At 32.5% G+C, this 20,981-nt stretch overlaps 1 protein-coding gene across 1 annotated transcript in view; it reads left to right on the top strand.

The window, feature by feature from the left end:
• Window positions 1-20,981, top strand: part of Sardh (Sarcosine dehydrogenase) — a 50,593-nt gene that overhangs the window by 9,614 nt on the left and 19,998 nt on the right. The window contains exons 2-3 of the mRNA XM_072529948.1: window positions 15,511-15,764; window positions 20,620-20,832. Coding sequence (XP_072386049.1) covers window positions 15,511-15,764; window positions 20,620-20,832 — 467 coding nt within the window. The remainder of the gene's footprint in view (window positions 1-15,510; window positions 15,765-20,619; window positions 20,833-20,981) is intronic.

The raw sequence follows: 20,981 nt of genomic DNA, 5'->3' as shown, positions 1-20,981 counted from the left end.
GTCGTTGGAATTATCAGATGTTGTCGCCTGACGGATTATGGATGTCACAGGTACACAAGTTCCTACTTTTGTCTCTCTCTTGATGGTCACTGGGTAGTCGTTAACATTGATAAGTCTCACAGGAATTTCTTTAGCCGAAGTCACCAATTCCTTTCCAATTATGATTCCACGGCCAACCTCATCGTCGTGGTTCCAAGGCTCCATCATAACAGGTGTCCCTTCGTCTACAATTCCCTGTAGTCGCGCTACTATGATCGTTTCGCTTCTCGCAGGCACGACTGTATCTTCTGTAATGGCTGCTTGCACAGTGTTGTCATTATGTGGATGGAGAAATACCTCCTCGTTGCCAACTTTGATTACCTTATTCTTAAAATCCAATTGGAATCCATGCATATTCATTACATCCATTCCTAATATAACATCCTCTTCGATGTCAGCAACTATAACAGTATGGACGAACTTTTCTGCTCCAACTCCCAATTGTACCTGGATTTCTCCATGAATGTTGGCATTTTCACCTGTAGCGGTCCGAAGTCGCAACCTCGTTGGTAACAGTTTCTTACGGCTGTTTATAACTGTTGGACGTATAATGGTTCTGGTCGCTCCGGTATCCACCAACAACGTATGTCTTTTACCATTTATTTCTCCATCTACATATACACTATCTTCACGACACTTCAAAGAAGCTATTAGTATGAGAGGGTCTTTGGAAAAGTTTTGGGTCGAAGCTGCCCCCCTAAGGCTGACCCGTTCTAGTTTTCCTGATGGTGAGTTTCTTGATTTGCGTCATACCTAGGGTGCTTACAGGAGCTTCGTACGTGTCCTATTTCGCCACAATTCCAGCATCTGATGGTCTTCGTTTTCTTGTATGTCATGCTTTTCATCATATTAACGAGCTGGTCAAGTTTATCTTCATCTCCTTCCTCTTTTACAGTCCTAACTTTACTGTACCCGCCAGAGGCCTGCGTAGCTGACTCGTATTCGAGGGCGGCGGATAAGACATCAACCAGCGTCTTGTGACGAGCTAATCGTAGTGTTCTCTGCATTTCATGATCACGAAGACCATCAATAAACGTTTGAACGGCCAATTTTTCCATCATGTCTTCGGGAGCTGTTGGATAAGCATATCGTACCAATCTGGCAATATCTACCTCATATTCTTGAAGAGCCTCATCTTTCTTCTGTCTACGATTTTTGAGCTGCGACTGATATACATGCTCCAAATGTTCGTGGCCATATCGCATATTTAACCTCTTCTTCAGTTGTTCGAAATCATCGGTCTCCTCTACGGCTATGGTCTGAAGCACATCTAAGGCATCTCCTCGAAGAGCGATAGTCAGGTTTACAGCCTTTTCTTTTTCAGACCATCCATTTGCTCTTGCGGCTGATTCGAACTGTTTCATGTAGTTGTTCCATGATGATTTTCCGTCGAAAGTTGGGACTTTAACATGAATAGAACCTCCACTTCCTTCAAATTTCGGCCGTGTCTCCAACTTAAATTTCGTCTCGTCTTCTTTTATCTCCACTGTAATCGGATTGTTACCTCTCTCTGCTGTCCCTGTTTCTTCCATCTTCCTTTCCATCTCTTTAATCTTTTCTTCGAAGGCTAACATATCGGCAGCAACTTGGTTTTTTAACGAAGATATTCTATCGTCCAGGGCAGACATCTCAGAAGTGACTTTGCTTTCTAAAGAAGCGATGTCGCCGGAAACTTTCGAAATATCGCCAGAGACTTTGTTCTCTAATTTCGAAATCGACGAGATGACAGCATCATGTTTGTCTTCAAATATATAAGTCTCTGGATCTAGTCCTTCTTCTAGCAAAGCGTTCTTTAGTCGTTGGACTAACTCAGCCTTTTTTCCGGTAGAAGCTAATTCTCTGTCTTCTAGATGTCTTCTTAAAGTAGTCACTGTCAGCTCATAAATCGTCGTCATTTTCACAATTTATTTTATATTCACTTGTATTATTATTATAAGTCTAATTTATGTTCGATCTCACTCTGACACCATTTGTTGTGGATTTATTAAAAGGTTCAATATTTATAACACTTACGGATTTAATTTATTTCTTTATTTATATTAACTTATCTGACAAATTTATATATATCCGTACGTTACAAATTCGCGAGCGCGGGTTCAGAATTAACTGTTCCTTCCAAATCAAATGTCCTTTATATATGCCATTGCCTTTACGCTAGAATCATCGAACAGCCTTCTCGATTTGCGGCGAAATTATAACGGTAAGGCAAACGGGTATTTTTTACATCGGCTCGACCGTTTCTGGAAGGTCCATTCAGGTAAATTTCTGCCGGCTAATAGAATACTCTCGTAAAATCTAAAAACAGAACACATTAGTCATAATATTTACGGTTATTTTAGGCCAGGATAATTATCGTAACAATACGAAAAAGAATAACCGGAAAAAGACTATTAGACAGAACAAAAAGTAATGACATACAGAACTATGCAGAATAAATAATATTAATTAATTAGTACACGAAAGAAAAATAAAATGAAACTGTCACGTTAGCAGAATGGTAAAGGACATAATAGTTAGACTAGCCCTGGAAAGAAAGAGATAAAACGAAATTATCCACGCGAATAGGAACACAACGGGCAATTTGCCTATATCAAAAAAAGGAAGAAAACATTGTAGTTAATTGAAAAGTTACATTGAGATTACATTTTTGAGAGGACTCAATTATCTTTTTTGATATGTGGGGTGGTTAGTATAAACTTAAGTTTAAATTTGTAGGGTCGCCATTCTTGTCCCCCGGTCGCCATATAGGAAAAAGTAAAGCAAAGGGTTTGCACGCTGTATCTCGTAAAGTAGCAATCCTAGACAAAATTATATCAGATATTATTTGTAGCGAATTAAATTTTCTACAACTTTATTTCTATTACTTTTAATCGTAAAATGAAAAATAAAAAAGTTATAAACAAAAATAACTAAACGTTTTTGAACAAATTTTGTTTTGGCCCTTATAACTTTTTTCTGGCCATTTTGCAACAAAATGACATTAAATTAAGTATATATATTTTTTGATTTATACAATTTATTATTTTGTTAACATTGTTCTGTGATTAATAGTTTATTATCTACTTTTTCCCGACCATCTATGAGGTAAAGTTTTAAGACGCGTTTTTAAGTGGTATTCCGATTAGGCTCAATCCACAGACAATTTCTAAATGAGATAATATTGAGCATAATTATATATTTAAAAAGTTGTTGTATTTGTCTAATCTCTAATTTATTGTTTGGGCTAGCTAATACTCGATATACTTTAAGCATATTTTGAGCGTCCGCCAAGCTATCTGAGATTAGAATACCATTGTCATCGAAATGTGAATAATTCAATCTCCCCTCATTAATATTTACGTCTGCGTTATCACAGTCGGGGTTTTATTCCAAGATAGATATGAACTGTTTTGGTGACGGGATACCATCGTGTGTGACACTTCCTACGATGTTCAATTTCTTACTCCTTGTTAGGTGTCTTAATATAAGGTCGTGACTGCACTTCCATATTGATCCACCCGTGAATATTATAAATGAGATGTGAATATCTGCGGTATATTTGCAGTCCTTTATTGCTTTCAGAATTGGTTCAAGTCTTACAGCGTTAAATAAAATTAGCTTTTGGAAATCTATGAAAATCTAAGGGATTGTTGTATTTCATAGTTTTCTCAGTTATGACCTTTAAATATTATAAAGGGTTATTTGTTAAATATTCTCTAAACAAAATTTAGCATATTCTCTTGGATATTAGTAGTTCTTTTTAAAGTTACAATTGAAAAACTTGTACAAATGACTGTAGTTGTCAGTATCAATAATATCACCGTTTGTTCTAGAGAAGATGAATATAAATTTGTAGAGATAAGGTTCGGTTTTTTTATCGTTTTAAATATATTATCAAATTTAAAACTATTTATTTTATGCATATAAAATAAAATTTGTAATAGCTCACTTCTTTTAGGCTTGACGCAGTTGAAATTTTTTGAAACGTTTTTTTTGTTTTCTCATATTACTGTTTGACAGCAAGATCGCGTCATTATATACTGGGAGAGTAGCCTCTTAAGCTAAGTGTGCACTAAGTCGGAACGGTACAGTACGGACGATATGTACGCTCCGCACATTTTTAGGGGACTGCGCGCACTAATTCGTTCAGTACAGGGCGGACGGTCGGTAGGAACCGCTCTCATATTAGGAATGTATTCCGGATGAAGCGAATTGTACAGTTGAGAGTAGTTTTGCACCAAAATAATTAGTTTACAGACATCCACTAATATTAATAACTTAAACAATTTAACTGAACGGCATAACATCCATACCGATCACTGCGCGCTCTTCCAGAACAGCTGATGAGTCATCGGTACGTCGCGAGTCGTGTTGAAATATCCTAAAAATCTTTCTTTTGGACTTTTTGAGGTCATCGGAGAGTACTGTGACCGTGACGTCAAAGTGTACACATCACAAAGGAAATCAATGCTCTTTTTTGAAAAATTCCGTTCGTACCGTCCGACTGTTCCGTTCCGACCTAGTTCGTGCTAAATTAATAAGAAATACAAAAATAAAACTCTACAAAAAAAGAATACGTCCAGTCCTAACATATGGTTCGGAGACCTGGACTCTGGTAATGAAACATAGGATGTTTCGAAAGAAAAATACTAAGGCGAATCTATGGAGCGTTGAATGACAATAGAGTAGGGAAGACAACACAACTTTGAACTATATAGAATATGCCAGGAACGAGATATCGTAAAACATATTATGGCAGGACATGTAATGCGCATGGGACAAAATGACCCAGCTAGAAAAACGCTTAAGGTTCCTTGATAACATCGATGAAGACACGAGAAATATGGAAATGCGTGCTTGGCGAAGGAAGGCAATATATAGGGACGACTAGAGAGCAGCAATTCTTGAGGAATTGCTCCTATATATATATATATATATATATATATATATATATATATATATATAGGTATATATAGGTTATAGGTAGAATATATCGGCATAGCTTGCAACAACGGAAATCAATACAATAAATATGTGTATAAGAGGGAAGGCAAACGTATTTCTGTCTATTAGTCGTCTTCAGTACATTGTTGCCAAGTTAGAAAAGGAGTATGTTATCTTGGGAAAGATATATATATATATATATATATATATATATATATATATATATACATCCATATATATACATTTTATATATATATATATATATATATATATATATATATATATATATATATATATATATATACAAGGAACGAATACATCCTTGTCAAACTGGAGGAGATGTTTACATCGCCATGTCTTGTCACGATCTGTCTTTGTCAGTGTGTCTAATGATAAAAATCGGTACCTAAAAATTCTCAGGGGTGGCCGTACTCTAGTAAAGCTACAGGAAGCGTACCCTAATAAATCATAATAGATCAGGGTTTTAGAACGATCGCCCAGCCTTGATCTGCCATACTTCTTCGGCCGCGGGCTGCCAATACTTCTTTGTCCATTTGGTGACTTATCTCGTGCTATTCGTACCATCCTATCCTCTGCCATTCTACTAGTGTGTTCGTTCCACTCCTGTTTCCGTTTTGTCACCCATCCATTTGTGTCTTCTATATTGCATGCTCTTCTCCCCCTATCCAATAAACTTTTCCCTGATATTCGTTGAAGTATTTTCATCTCTGTTATTTCTAGTCGTCTTGTTTTCGATGTGTCAGGTTTTTGTGTCTTGTCTTAGGTGTTTGTTCTTCCAGATTGTGTGATTAAGAGATCCCGCCGCTTTACTTGCTTTTAAGCTTTGTTGTCGTACTTCTTTTTCAACGTCTCCGTAATTAATTATATCTATTCCCAGATATCTAAACCTTGCTTTCTGCTTTATTATTTTCCCATCAATTTCGATTTTACATCGTAGTGAGTATTTAGATTTTGTCATACATTTGATACCAATTTGCTTATACAATTCCGCAGAAATTGATATTCTAAAGATTTTTTTTTGCTTTTGAGGCAGTTAACAAGAAGTGAATTTTTTTAAACTTAAAAACAGATTACCATGTGTTATCCAGTTTAAGAATGAGAATTTACTAAATGTAATAATAATAATATACTGTAATCTTTTAAATTAAATAGGTAATTAGAATATATAATTAAACAAGGTCATATTATAATACAATAATAAAAATATTAAAGGTAAAATATGTAAATAAATACTAAATACTTTCCCAAACAACCAATTATTGACAAAAGAACATTACATTTCCAACGCTACATAGAAAATTGGGCAGCATGAAAAAATTTAAACTTTGCCAATTGAAGGACTTCGGCATTTCCTAGGCTGTCATTTGACAAAATAAAAGTCGGTGTTTTTGATGATTCACAGATTCGGCAGCTGAACATTTCATCGGAACAATGCCGGAAGTTGTAAAGAATTCTTGATTGGCTTTTAACATATTGCCAAAACTTTCCTGGAAATATATAAACACAGAATTACGTTCTTGGAAAGCTTCAAATTGCTAGGTTGTAACATGAGAATCAAGGGTGTTTAGTTGTTCTTCAGAAGGTTCGAAGAAGCTGATCTTTGAAAAAGGGAATCAGATACGTAATGAGAAACGGAGACCTTGAATATGGAAGCAAACATGACAGGGAGGCTTGGGAAAGGCGATTAAAAAGATAGAATCTAGCTGTAGAATAAACGCAATGTACCTATATCTCAAAGGCCAAATATGGGAAATTCGGGAACAGAGTTTTTTCAAAAATATAAGAATCATATCATGAGTATTCGACATAAATGACTTATTCAATAATGTATAAAAGCTAAATAAAGCACAACATAAATGAAATCAAAAAGTTTACTTAGAAACTAGAAACCCGGAAATTGGTTCTAATTAGATGACAAAATAAATACATATATGTCCAAACAACTAAACAGACGATCAACATAACTAAAAGCTAGTCTTTCCCAGACAAATTTGGGGCGAGGGAAATATTTTTATTCGCAACTAAATAAGACGTAACAATATACAATCTTGTTCGACTCTTCTTATTATTTCCACTTCTTCGAATATTTCACGCCCAATTTATACTGCAGCTGGCTAATTGTGTTGAGGTTTGAAACTGATCGCGTATACCATCCTACTGGCCGTTTTTTTTTGGAGAATTTTATCAATTTATTATATTGGATCCTATAGAAGGCTTTGTTGTAATCTATGAAGTAGATATAAAGATGTTAGTTAACATCTAAGACTCTGAATTATGATTAATAGTTGATATGAATTTATCACCAGGTAGGGTAAATCATATCACGGTCGTAAAAAAACAATGCACATATTTGTGGATAAAGAACAACTAATTTTTATGACTTTGACCTTCACTGCAACAATAACTAACGAGATCAAAATATTACAAATCCAATAAAAACAGTGATAAATGGTATTTTAGACTGCCTTAATCTTTCTAACATAATAACGAAAGGTATATTTTTATTAAACTTAACTCCATTTCTCTAAATTTAACAATTTATTCATATATGGGTTGATGGTTAATATTTAGAATCGGAGAATTATTTGTTCAAACGATTTATTAGAAATTGTTTTTATTTTTATTCATTTCTTAGTTTTATGGATGCCATACTTTTATTCCCATCAGATTCGCAAATGGCACAGTATTCATCGCAATTTTAAAGGTGGGATAAAATAAAGTTAACCATTTATATTACTCATGTCACGGATTCAGAGTGACAACAAACGAAAAAAAAAAGAACTAAATGCTGATTATCAAGAACGTGCTGAATACTAATGAACGATAATCATGCTGAACTCATTACAAGTTCTTGGATTATTGGATTACCAACAAGCTTGATCCGGAACGAGAGATGAATGTTAGAATTTTTCAAGTCAAGGATAGTTGTATCAGGCTTTCCCATCTACTCGCTAAATTTGTAACTCTGATGTTCAGGTATTCAGGTGATGTGAACAGGAAGATCACCCACAACATAGATTCACGACATATAGAGGACGTGAACCAACTGGATTGTAAAAGTGCAAGATAAATCTGAATGGAAATTTTTAAGAGGAAGTCTGTGTTCAGCAGGAGACGTATGGCGCATGCTACAGATAATATGGCTGATGATGATCACTGTACCTGTATTCATCTTATTTTCCAATTATTTTTCCTACTAAAATCTGTAATTAAGTACTAATTACTGTATTTTTTCACACATGGATATTAAGAGCATATCTCGGTTCGAAATATCACATCTTAAATCATACAAACAAGCTGAATTTTGCCGACATCAAATTTGGGACCCCAAAAAGATGAAAAAAAGTTTACCTTTTACTCCCAAGCTTCCCCCTAAAATCCATCTTGTAGGGGGGTAAAAACGTAAAAAACGCGATTTACCAAGAATCTGTACGCTGTAGAAAAAAATGTTTTAAATAAAAAGTGTAGCTGAGAAATAATTTTGAATATATTACATTTTTGAATATATTATATATAATATATAATTTTGAGTATATTACTTTATGAGGCGGAGAAGCATGACTTTTCTTGACGCGCCCGATATTACGCGCCGAACGAAGTGAGGCGCGTAATAGAGGGCAAGTCAAGAAAAGTCGCTTCTTTGCCGAATAAAGTATACTATTTTTTCTTCAAACGTAGCAATTTTCAACCATATATAGTACAATTCATACGCTATTTTTACTCGAAATTAACTGTGACAAACATTTTTTTCTTCAAACGTCAAATAATGATGACATTACTTATCTAACTTGATCCTGTCAAAGTTTGATGTCTCCGCCGGCAGCAGTTTTTTTTCCCATTTCTTTACGGCGGAGGGAAAAATGTTGTCATGGCAACAATATGAAACATGTCACAAAGCAACAATACAAATGTCATTAACAACAATTAAACATCATTTTTATTTATAGTAATATTAAAAGTACAATTAGTTAATAAGGCATTTTCAAAATTGAAACCGTGCAAAAATGTTCCCGACTCTTGATACGCATTGGTAATTGTTGATGATACTGATGGTCGAGAACAACTTTCAGCAATCATTCCAACGTGCTACTGCATCATTAGCCGCGGACTCAATTTCGTTTAGGTTTTCCATTTTCGCACTAAATTTGCGCTTGCGGTTGCAACAACAATAAGCTGTCTTTAATAATTGCAAACAACTGTCCAGTCCAGTCAAACAACTGTAACCAGGGAGACGCAAATCCCACCGACGACTTAATTATTTTAATTTCTAACATCTAGACGACTTTGATAGTTGTCACAGTTAATTTTGAGTAAAAATAGCGTATGAATTGTACTAGTTATAGTTGAAAATTGCTACGTTTGAAGAAAAAATAGTATACTTTATTCGGCAAAGAAGCGACTTTTCTTGACTTGCCCTTTATTAATAATATCGGGCGCGTCAAGAAAAGTCATGCTTCTCCGCCTCATAAAGTAATATACTATTTTCTTCAAACGTCAAATAATGATGACATTACTTATCTAACTTGATCCTGTCAAAGTTTGATGTCTCCGCCGGCAGCAGTTTTTTTTTCCCATTTCTTTACGGCGGAGGGAAAAATGTTGTCATGGCAACAATATGAAACATGTCACAAAGCAACAATACAAATGTCATTAACAACAATTAAACATCATTTTTATTTATAGTAATATTAAAAGTAAAATTAGTTAATGAGGCATTTTCAAAATTGAAACCGTGCAAAAATGTTCCCGACTCTTGATACGCATTAGTAATTGTTGATGATACTGATGGTCGAGAACAACTTTCAGCAATCATTCCCGATGTTGGCGAATCATGAGGGTTTAAAATTTTTTGAGCATTATCGTTCTTATTTCTTATTGAATCCTCTATATATCCTTCGGCAACCGTGCTTGATTTCCAGCCCCATGTCGTTTGAGGCATTCTAGATTTCCGCCTCCATCAATTAAAAGTGTTGCCGAAGTTCGTCGTAAAGAGTGACCCGTGTATGCGCTTGCATCGTTTAAATTTAAATAACTAGCTACTTTTTGGGCTACTGCGCTGATCGAATGTATTCCCATGACGCTTCGGTAACACTTTCCATTTTGGTACTTAATAAAAAATCGGTTTTCTGTGAAATTTTCAGGCTGCAGTGATGCATTCTTTTTATACAGTTTAATGTAGTTTTGACCAATTATCGTAAAAGATCTAATTTGTCGTCTTTTACTGTCTGGGATTTTGATAATTATTACATTTTCTTTATCTCCAATGTCCACAGTCTTTATTTTTACCATTTCGTGGCATCGACAGGCACCGGTAACCCCAATTAACAAAACAATCTGAAATATTTTTATAATTTAGTAGAGTATACTACATGCTTTGCAATATTATTTTTTTTACCTTTAATCCTAAATATAACTTATCTGGCGCTTCAAACAAAATTTATCAAACTCGTCTTTAGTAAAAACTTTAGACTTCTTTGCAGTATATCCTTCGCTTGTTTTTTTCAGAAAGGCACGTAACTTTAAAAATTTGCTTATATCCACATTTTTTCTAATAACTAACTCGGATTTTATCAGAGTATCGTGACCACATTGTAGAAGATTTCCATTTATTTTCATTTTCCAATATATTAAAATATGCCAGTAAAACGTCTTCGGTAACTTGCCGTACTCCTCTTGTATCGCACCACTCTTGGAAGTGCTTGTACGATAACCGATACTTTATTCCGGACTTGGAGGGCCCCAAACGTGCTACTGCATCATTAGCCGCGGACTCAATTTCGTTTAGGTTTTCCATTTTCGCACTAAATTTGCGCTCGCGGTTGCAACAACAATAAGCTGTCTTTAATAATTGCAAACAACTGTCAAACAATTGTAACCAGGGAGACGCAAATCCCACCGACGACTTAATTATTTTAATTTCTAACATCTAGACGAGTTTGATAGTTGTCACAGTTAATTTCGAGTAAAAATAGCGTATGAATTGTATTATTTATGGTTGAAAATTGCTACGTTTGAAGAAAAAATAGTATACTTTATTCGACAAAGAAGCGACTTTTCTTGACTTGCCCTCTATTACGCGCCTAACTTCGTTCGGCGCGTAATATCGGGCGCGTCAAGAAAAGTCATGCTTCTCCGCCTCCTCATAAAGTAATATACTATTATTAGCACTTTTGGTGTAGAATAAACCGTTCTCTCGACCTATCGACCTATCAACAAAATCAAAATTTCAAAGTTTCAAAGGTGAAGAGGGCAGCTTTCATATGCAATTTTTGTATTTTGCAATTTTTGAGATCAATAAAATTTATCACTCTCATTGACCGGTCATAGTAAAATTTCCATTTTTAGAGACCAATCTTCAAAACCTATAACATCAAATTTCAATTTTGAGTTGTGGCAACAAATATGAGGCATTTGAAATATGACTAATAAGCGCAAAATTTAAACTTATATATTACAAACGATCCCACCTCACGTGAAATGCCTCCAAGAATACGGTTTTGGGTGTAATTTGTAGCAGAAGTAGGGTACTTTTGAAAAACGTACTAGTGTAATTGAAAAAGAGCAGTTTTAAACGTTTTAGATCGTTTGTAATGTGAAATTTAGCGTGAAAGATTAGGCTCTAGTTTTCGAAACTCCATAGTGGCCGGTCAATTAAAGGCGTAAATTGTATTGATCTCATGAGAATCATAAAAAATGTCAAAAATTGCGTCACGTTTATGTATTTAACACTGAGTAATTAACACTGTTTATAAAAACTGAGTTTATTTGCTGCAAAACACAAAATTGTTTACGAAAGCTGCCTTCAGCTTAACCTTATTCGCTTCATTCAAAATCGCCTATCGCTTCAAGCGTTGTTTTTCTGCACAAAAAATACTAATGAACATTTTTGTTCAAAATTATCTTAGCTACATTTTTTATTTGGAATATTTTTTTTTCTATGGCGTACAGATTCTTGGTAAATCGATTTTTCCCGTTTTTCCCCCTACAAGGGGGCTTTTAGTGGAAAGCTCGGGGGTAAAAGTGTTAAACTTTTTTGCATCTTTTTTGGCGTCCTCAAAATTGACCTTCTTGGAAAAATTCAGCTTGTTCGTATGGTTTTTAGAGGTTCAGTTGCATTTTCGTCTCTGACGACTGAAGTATATTATAGCCTAAAATAGGATATAATAGCCTAAAATTCTGAGGAAATTGTCAAAGAAGTTTTACTTTTTTTTTAAGTAAATTTATATTTCCAGAACTTATTATATTTTGGTATCTAGAATGATCTCTGCCACAATAAAAGCGCTTATATGCGGATGTGTATAAAAAATTGGATTTTGGAGTGGATTGGGCTGATTTTGAACTGATGGTTTTGTCATATATAATAAATACTTGTAATACGAAAAATAAATTTGTTAATGATGATTTAATTTAATTCATTACCATGCTTTCTCATGAATTATCATCTTTAACTATTTATGTACAAATTCTCTATAAAATTCGTAATGAATAAGGGGATCATGGTCAACAAATGCTAGTAAATTTTTCGAGTTTGCTTTCTGTATTGATCTAGGAAATGTAAATAATTCACTGAATGTAAAAGTTCCAAAAAGTATTTCTTGTGTCATTTTGTGATTGTGTCCTTGATTAAACAATGAATTCATTGTTAGCATTTTTTTATTCACTAAAGCCAGGTTTTCTTATTTTTCTGTAGCAATTGTATTTGTAACCACTGTACTTTTTTCACGTTTTTGATGTTTTACGACTAATTAACGCCTTTTATAAGACTTGTTTGAACAAGAAATGCAAGAATTTCATTGCAGCCACATAAAATTGGCCTTTTTCTATGTTTCATACAGAAGCTGAATCTTCAATGGATACATAGTTGCTTTTATACGTGTGCTTGTTTTGATATGCATTTAAAATCTTTATTACTCTACATAGGCAAGGCGAAAAGCTCGGTTTTTTTCGGAAAAATATTCCCAAGAGATCACTTTCATGAGATATCCCATGATAAGCTTTAGGAGGTCGCCTAGGCGAAAAGTTGTTCAAATTTTTTTAAACAATTTTTTTACGCTTATGACAGCACAGGCATTAGGGCTACAAGATCTAGGGCACAAATTTTTGCTGGTTTAAATTCTCATTTTACAAATAAGCGCCCGCTCTGCCATACTCGCTTTATTATCAATTAAAAAAATGGTTTAATAGTTATTTAGGCACCAAGGGTGTTATTAAGATGATAATGCTTGAAGAGCAACATAATCCAGCGAGAGGGCCTCTGGTCCTAGGGATGGATATTGCTTGATGGGTATAATCATCCGGTAACATCAGTGTTATGACACAAATTATGCATATATATTTTGTAGGTACAGTAAAATAAAAAGTAAAAACGTCTCCTATTTTAGTTTTTATATTATGTGAAGTGAAAAATAAAATCTTGTATGTACCACTGGTGTTACCGGAAGATTACGTTCATCGAGCAACATCCATCATTCTAGCCATAGGCCCTCTGGCTGGATTATGTTGCTCTCTGCGCGTAATCATCTTAATAAAACTCTTGGGGCATAAATAACTATCAAACCACGTTTTTTAAAATTAATAATAAAGCGTATGGCAGGACGTGGACTCATTTGCACAATAAAAATTTAAACCAGCAAAAATTGGTGCCCTAGATCTTGTTTTTCTCCTTTATACCGCCGCAACCAGAGCTCCGCGCCGTCCTGTTATAAGCGCTTCATTAACGATAAAAAAACAATGTTTTAAAATGAAAAAGTCAAAAAATACTTATCGAGAAAATATAGAACAAGGTCTGAACTTGAATTTAGGTTCTTGGTGAATTCAAAAATAATGTTTTTTACTTGTGTGTTTTGAGCCTTAAAAATCGTAATTTTACGTTTTTCTAAGTTTTAAATTATTTATAACTCAAAAACGATCAAGTTTACAGAAAAACTACATGTGAAATATTTTGTTAAGAATGATCCAAAAAATAAAAAAAAAAAAAATTTCCGTGCCTAAAAAATTTATTGTTACATTTTGTTAAAAAAAAAACAATTTGACAACTTTTTGCCTGGGCGACCTCTTAAACCTTATTTTGGGGTATCTCATGAAAGTGATTATGTACAAAAATCTCCTAGGAATATTTTTCTGAACTAACCCGAGCTTTTTACCTTATCTAGCAGATTTGAATGTCCCGTGACAAACAATTATTTATAGAGTATTGTTTCTAGTCAAAATTCACTGCATGCAACAATGTTACCAAGAGTAGCTATTTTGAATTATCTGTTCAGCTTTGCAACTGTTTTGAAAGTGCAATACAAAATCCAATCTCATCGAATCTGCGTGAGGCAGTGACTTCATGCTATATGATGTACATGTAAGCCACATTTTTTTGTAGATTATGAATACTAAGTACCTATTGAATCTTCATGGGGTAATACCATAATTGATTGTAATAGAAATTACATTTTACTTTTGTTTTTGACGTTTAGATTTCCAATCCTCAAACCGTTTAAAAAAATATATAAATAATATAAATAATGTTGTAATATTGTATTTATTTTGTATCCTTTTTAATTTTTCTGACAAGCCCTTTACATATGGCATATAGATATATGTCTATATTCTTTGCATGTGATATGTTGTTTTCTTTTTTCATAAGATTGAAGGTGCTCTATACATTGGATCATTATAATTATTGTATAATATCGAGTGTATATTTGGAGGAACGTCAAATTAATATCTTGGTATAAATATAGTTACAGAAATATATTACATAATCGTTACAAAGTTCAAAGCTTCTGCTGTAATCTGCATTCTTATTAAAATAAACAAGAATTGACGCGAGTAAAATAATCCAGTATTCAATTATTGGTGTATTTATTAAAATTTTATCACACAACATAATAAATTATCATAATTTTCGTTAAAAATAGAGTCTTTTATAAATCATTTTAAAAAGAGATAAATGATTTTAAGTAGATTTCTTAAATTTTTGCAATCTTTTACCATATTATTAAATTAGAAAAAAAACGTAAATTATGTTTACAATTTAGCTTTTATTGAGACGTTTCATAAGACATTATTTTATATAATTAGATGATATGATATAAAGCCGAATTTCACATTTCTTTTTTCTTTGTCATTGAAACATTTATTATAACAGAATAAAATTAAATCTGTCAAGAATTTCGTTTTAAAACGCATTTCCGGTTTACTCAATGCTGTTTCATATTAAAAAGAAGGATAGGTTATGGTAAGTACTTATGTAGCATTAGCTGACAGAGAAAGGACTATGACTCGAATAAAAACTTTGGAAAACGTCTACAGTCTAATAAAGACACACCATTGAATTCTATGGCGATCATGTCGTGATAACTTAGTAATATATGATTTACAATGGACAGGCGTTATGTAGCTAACGAAGGAGGGTATAGTGAATTTCAGACACCATAAAACTGGAACTTTTACGCTATCGGAACAAATATAAAACATTCTAGTGAAAAACGACACATATTTTCATTTTGGTAATATTGTTTTAATTATTATTTTTAGGTGGCGGTGTCATAGGCTCCAGTATACTGTACCATTTATCAAAGCTAGGAGTAAATGCTATTCTTCTTGAGAAAAATAAAATAACTAGTGGAACAACATGGCACAGCGGCGCTTTGGTGTGGAGTTTGAGAGCGACAGACGTGGACAATATGATGTTAAAAAAAACCAGAGAACTGCTGGCGGGCTTAGAGGCAGAAACTGGCGTTAATCCCGGATGGATACAGTCAGGAGGAATTTTTATTGCTAGGACTCCTGTTAGTACATATATTACATTAACATAAAACAGTTAAACATTTTTTAAAATTGGTTGGCACGATTATTTTGTGTATAAACTTTAGTCCAAAGTTTTTTATGGTGGTTTTTAAATTTGGATACATATAATAAAATCATCTGTCATCATCTAAAAGGGCAGCGTGCTTTGTTCTTTAAATAATGTTCTATAATGGTTGTTATATTGGCTAGTAATCCTATGTTTTTTTGTACTATACGTAGAGTAAACAGAGTATCAGCACTGTACAAAAAATGTTTCTGATATTCCATCCCAAAGCTTTTTCAATACAAACATTTATTTTTTTCAACTATATCTATCCATGTATGCTTTTCATGTGACGATATGTGTTCATGTGCTTCAGTGACGATATATCAATAAATAAGGTTTATCTAGGAAGCCATAATTAAAAAGGACAGTGTTTCATTAAATTAGCTAAACATATGTTTTGAAGATTTCAAACTATTTGTCAAAGATCATATGTAAATTAAGCCAAGTAATTTAAATAGATAGGTAGTTTAGCTAAATAAATTTATATCAACTATGCATATATTTATAAAATATCTAAAGTTTTCTTCCAAGTGAAAAATGTTTCAAAAATCCAATCAATTCATTAGAGTATTAAAGTTTTCTTCTTCTTTTTGAGCAAACATGACTGATTTTTAAAGTGTTCCAGTAAGTTGTTGTTCCATCGTTTCCGAGGTCTTCCCACTAATCGTCTTCCCATTGGGAAACTGTTTCTCGCTGTCTTTACTACTCCATTTGTTGTTATTTGGCTTATATGATCGTTCCATTTTACTCCTCTATTTCTTACCCAGTCCTTGATATTGTCCACCTTGCATCTACGTCATATATCTATACTTCTAGCTCTGTCCCATAGTGTCTTACCATCGATTTTTCTAAGAATTTTCATTTCTGCTGCTTCTAGCGTTCTTTTTGTCCTCTCTGTGTCAGGTCGTGTTTTTGCTACATATCACTATTGGCCTGATAACTGTTTTGTAAATTCTGACTTTCATTTCTTTCCTGATCTTTTAATTTCGCCATATTGTCTCATTCAGGCAAACTTCGGCTCTGTTTTCTCTATTTATTTAATCTTTTACTTCTGTTTCGAGCTTTCGTAGCTAGATAGTGTGATGCCTAGATATTTAAATTTCATGATTTGTTCTATTATTTGACATTCCAGCTCTAATTTACACCTTAGTAGATTTGCTGTTATAACCATGCGTTTTTTCCTTTTTGGGAAATTATCATGTTAAATTGTCTGGTGTTTATATTAAATTGGTGCAGAATATGTTGTAAATCATCTTCAGTTTAAGAGATTAGTATTGCATCGTCTGCAAAGCAGATTATTTTAAGTTCTTTTTTTCCCATTTGTTATCCCTTTTTAGTTATTATTTTCTTTATTATTTCATCCATGATCAGGTTGAACAATTGAGGACTCAGGGAATCTCCCTGTCTTATTACATTGCCAACTTTAATAGGGTCAGTTAGTTCTTTCTCTACTTTTACTTTTATTGTGTTGTTCTGGTAGATGTTTTGGAACATTTTGATTATTCCTAGAGGCATTTCTCTTGCCTAGAATAAGTGGATAACGTCCTTTAATTTGAACCTGTCAAACGGCTTCTTAAGGTTCACAAAATATAAATATTCCGGTTTGTTATATTCTAACGATTTCTCTTGCACTTCTTATTACAAATATAGCGTCGGTGCATGACTTTCACGGCCTAAACTAAAACCTTGTTCTTCTGCTAGCGTTATAATTTCACTAAATTTATTTGTTATCACTTTGGACGTTAATTTTAGTGTTATGTTTACTAAATTATGATTTTTATTGCGATATGCGAATCACAAAAAGATGATAAGACATAAAATGGTTAAAAATAAGATGGGTGCCTGTAATATATTAAATAAAAATACTAAATAAAAATAAACAAAAATATGACTATAGTTGTGTAACGAAATGGGCGAGTTAGAAAATTTTTTTTCTAAAGTAGAAGATACGCATAGATCTTCATCAAAATAAAAATTCAGTATGACGATTCAATTATTAAAAGCCAAATGCTATAAGATAGTTTTTTAACTATCATTGGTTCAAAACGTGGATGGGGAAATATAAAAAATTGCAGAGGTTGGTCTATATATATACACAAACAACACAGTTTATTAGGGCTGCAGTCAGAAAGTTTGACCGGGATGTTACAGAAACACTCTTTTGACTTTTGGTCTAGCTTTCGGAATTGTTTTATTCCTTCTACAAGACACTGTAATTAGAAGAATATGTATTAATTTACAATATATCACAAATTATCAGTGCAACTTACTAGTCGTCGAGATTATTTATATAAAGCTATGACACTCAACATTAATAACACACATATAAAATATGACATAAAATAATGAACAAAATACATTTTAAAATTTACTTATTGATAGTAAAACTTCGTTTGTGACATCTTTTAAATGGTGTGTTTTAACTGATCCATAGAAAACAGAAAGAAAAAACAAAAATAGTATGATTAAAATGTAATTAAGTGTTCTTCATGTTTTATTAATGGAAGTAGTATATTAAACCTGTCTAGATGGTATGCAACATGTTTTGCATGCATACTATTTTTGTTTTTTTCCTTCTGTTCTTTATGGATCAGTTAAAACACACCATTAAAAGATGACACAAACGAAGTTTTACTATCAATAACTGAATTTCAAAATGTATTATTTTATAAAAATGTTATATTTTATATGTGTGTTATTAATGTTGAGTGTCATAGCTTTATATAAATAATCTCGACGACTAGTAAGTTGCACTGACAATTTGTGATATATTGTAAATATTTACACATTCTTCTAACTACAGTGTATGGAAGAAGGAATAAAACAATTTCGAAAACTAGACCAAAAGTCAAAAGAATGTTTCTGTAACATCCCGGACAAACTTTCTGACTGCAGCCCCAATAAACTGTGTTGTTTGTTTATATCGACAGTCAATAATATGCAGTACTTCTTATATATATATATATATATATATATATATATATATATATATATATATATATATATATATATATATATAACAACAAAACACAACTGTTTGTGTGTGCAGCGGAAGATAAGACAAAGAAGTACTCTTTTTAGTCTACCAAGCTTTCGCAAATCTTTATTTGCATCATCAGGGTGCTACACTAAACAAAATTAGTACAAATTACAGAATAAAAATTATTTTGTATCTTACACTAATTGAGGTTAGTTGTTATGGTGTTTAACTTCAATTATCGTTTATAGCTTTTTCAGTATATATATATATATATATATATATATATATATATATATATATATATATATATTTAATGATTTTTAAATCTATATTAAATTCAAACAAAGTTACTGATTTTATGAAATTCAATAGAATTAGTAATACAAACAACAAATAAATTTAATCAATTTTATATTTACTATATCTCAATGATTTTAATTACAGAGGCCAAATTGTAAATTAGATGTTCAAATTTTATCTCAGGGATTTTATGTACGTTCAGAAAATATCTCTGTCTTTTTCTAGTGTTCAATAAACAAAACGAGAAAAAATAAAAAAAAATGGCAAAGTATTCAATATAATTAAATATAATGATAAGATCCCTTGAAAAATTTATTTACACTTATAAACCACTCAATCATAAATATCAACCAATTCCTATCCTGACAACTGAAGCTGCGCAACCCAAATTAAATTGGCGTTACTAAATAACATTCGCTTTCTTACAGAAATTATCAAACACAACTTCATAAGTTAAATTATTTTCTGTTTCGTTTCAAAAACTTTATATCTCTACAATATTGTTCTCCAAATTTAGTAAAACTCACTAACTTTCAATTAATTTCAATTCTAAAATTTACACGGATATTCTATTGTCAAACTCGCTAATCTAACTTCCTTTTTTGGTTCTCGTCCTAACAATTCCTCTATCTCCTTGGATATTAACTTCTCCTAGCTTAAGCTTCTCCCAATGCATGTAATAATTTATTTGTACTTACAAATCCTACAAACTTACTGTACTTATTTCGAACAAATTACTTTTACTTATTAAAACAAATTAGTTTTCCTCGTTTAAAACTACTGTCACGAAACTCCCTTGTCAGGATTAGATGTTCTTCATCTCAAGGACAGTAAACGATTCCATTTCTTCTGGTTCAAAACATACGTCAAACATACAAATTCTCCTTCATCTCTCTATTTTCAACCAATGATCTTTTCACATTTCAAACAAACAAATAGAATTCCCAGTTCCCACGATTCATTAAATTTATATTTTTCTTGTTTTCGATACACATCCAACAATAGGATCTGCATAAATTAATTTTCTAAATTTTTCCAGATTTGAAAGACAAAAGTTAGGTACCGTTAATTGTTATTTATATATCCTACGTCGATAAAAACTCTTCAATGGGGTTTTCTTTGAATTTTGACACGAAACAACTTTCCAATATACCTATTTTTAAATCTATTCTTATCTATTATTTTAAATTCACCAACTCACCGTAAGTCTAAAATAAGTCCACATCATTGTTTACACACAAAATTTTAACCCTATAGTTGATTTTTTAATTTTATATACATGTAAAAATAACAATTTTTGTTATTTCTCCTTTACTCTGTTTTTTAAATTTATGCAAATTTTGGGATCATAACAATATAATATATATCATAATAATAATAACACGTACGTATAGTACCGTTATCTTTCGTAAAGTGACCTGATCATTAATTGAAGAATAAAACCAATATACTAATATATTATTTTTGTTAAAGTATCTATAAACACTATATTAATTTTTTTGTTTTGTAGGAGAGGTTAGAGGAATATAAACGTTTTCATACACTTGGACATTTATTAAATATAGAAAGTCATATAATATCTCCAACTGAGGCAAACAAATTGGCATCAATTCTGGACCCAAAATCGTTCTACGGAGCACTCTGGTCCCCCAGTGATGGACATTGTGATCCTTCGATGTATTGTGCGGCATTAATCAAAGGAGCAAAAAATCGGGGAGCTCAGGTAAAATTATATATAGCAGAGTTGTTTTTAATTTGCGAGCCGAGTTGCTAGAGATAATATACAAGCTTTTTCAAAATATTTTTAATGTTTTAGGTTTCAAATAGACATCAGATCGAAAATTTAATCAAATAAATTTAAAGATGACGAAA

Source organism: Diabrotica undecimpunctata, chromosome 4 (assembly GCF_040954645.1).
Source record: "Diabrotica undecimpunctata isolate CICGRU chromosome 4, icDiaUnde3, whole genome shotgun sequence".
In the NCBI taxonomy this organism is placed as follows: Eukaryota; Metazoa; Arthropoda; class Insecta; order Coleoptera; family Chrysomelidae; genus Diabrotica; species Diabrotica undecimpunctata.
The sequence above is the reverse complement of the archived record's forward strand: the minus strand, read 5'-3'. Positions and strand labels throughout refer to the sequence as shown.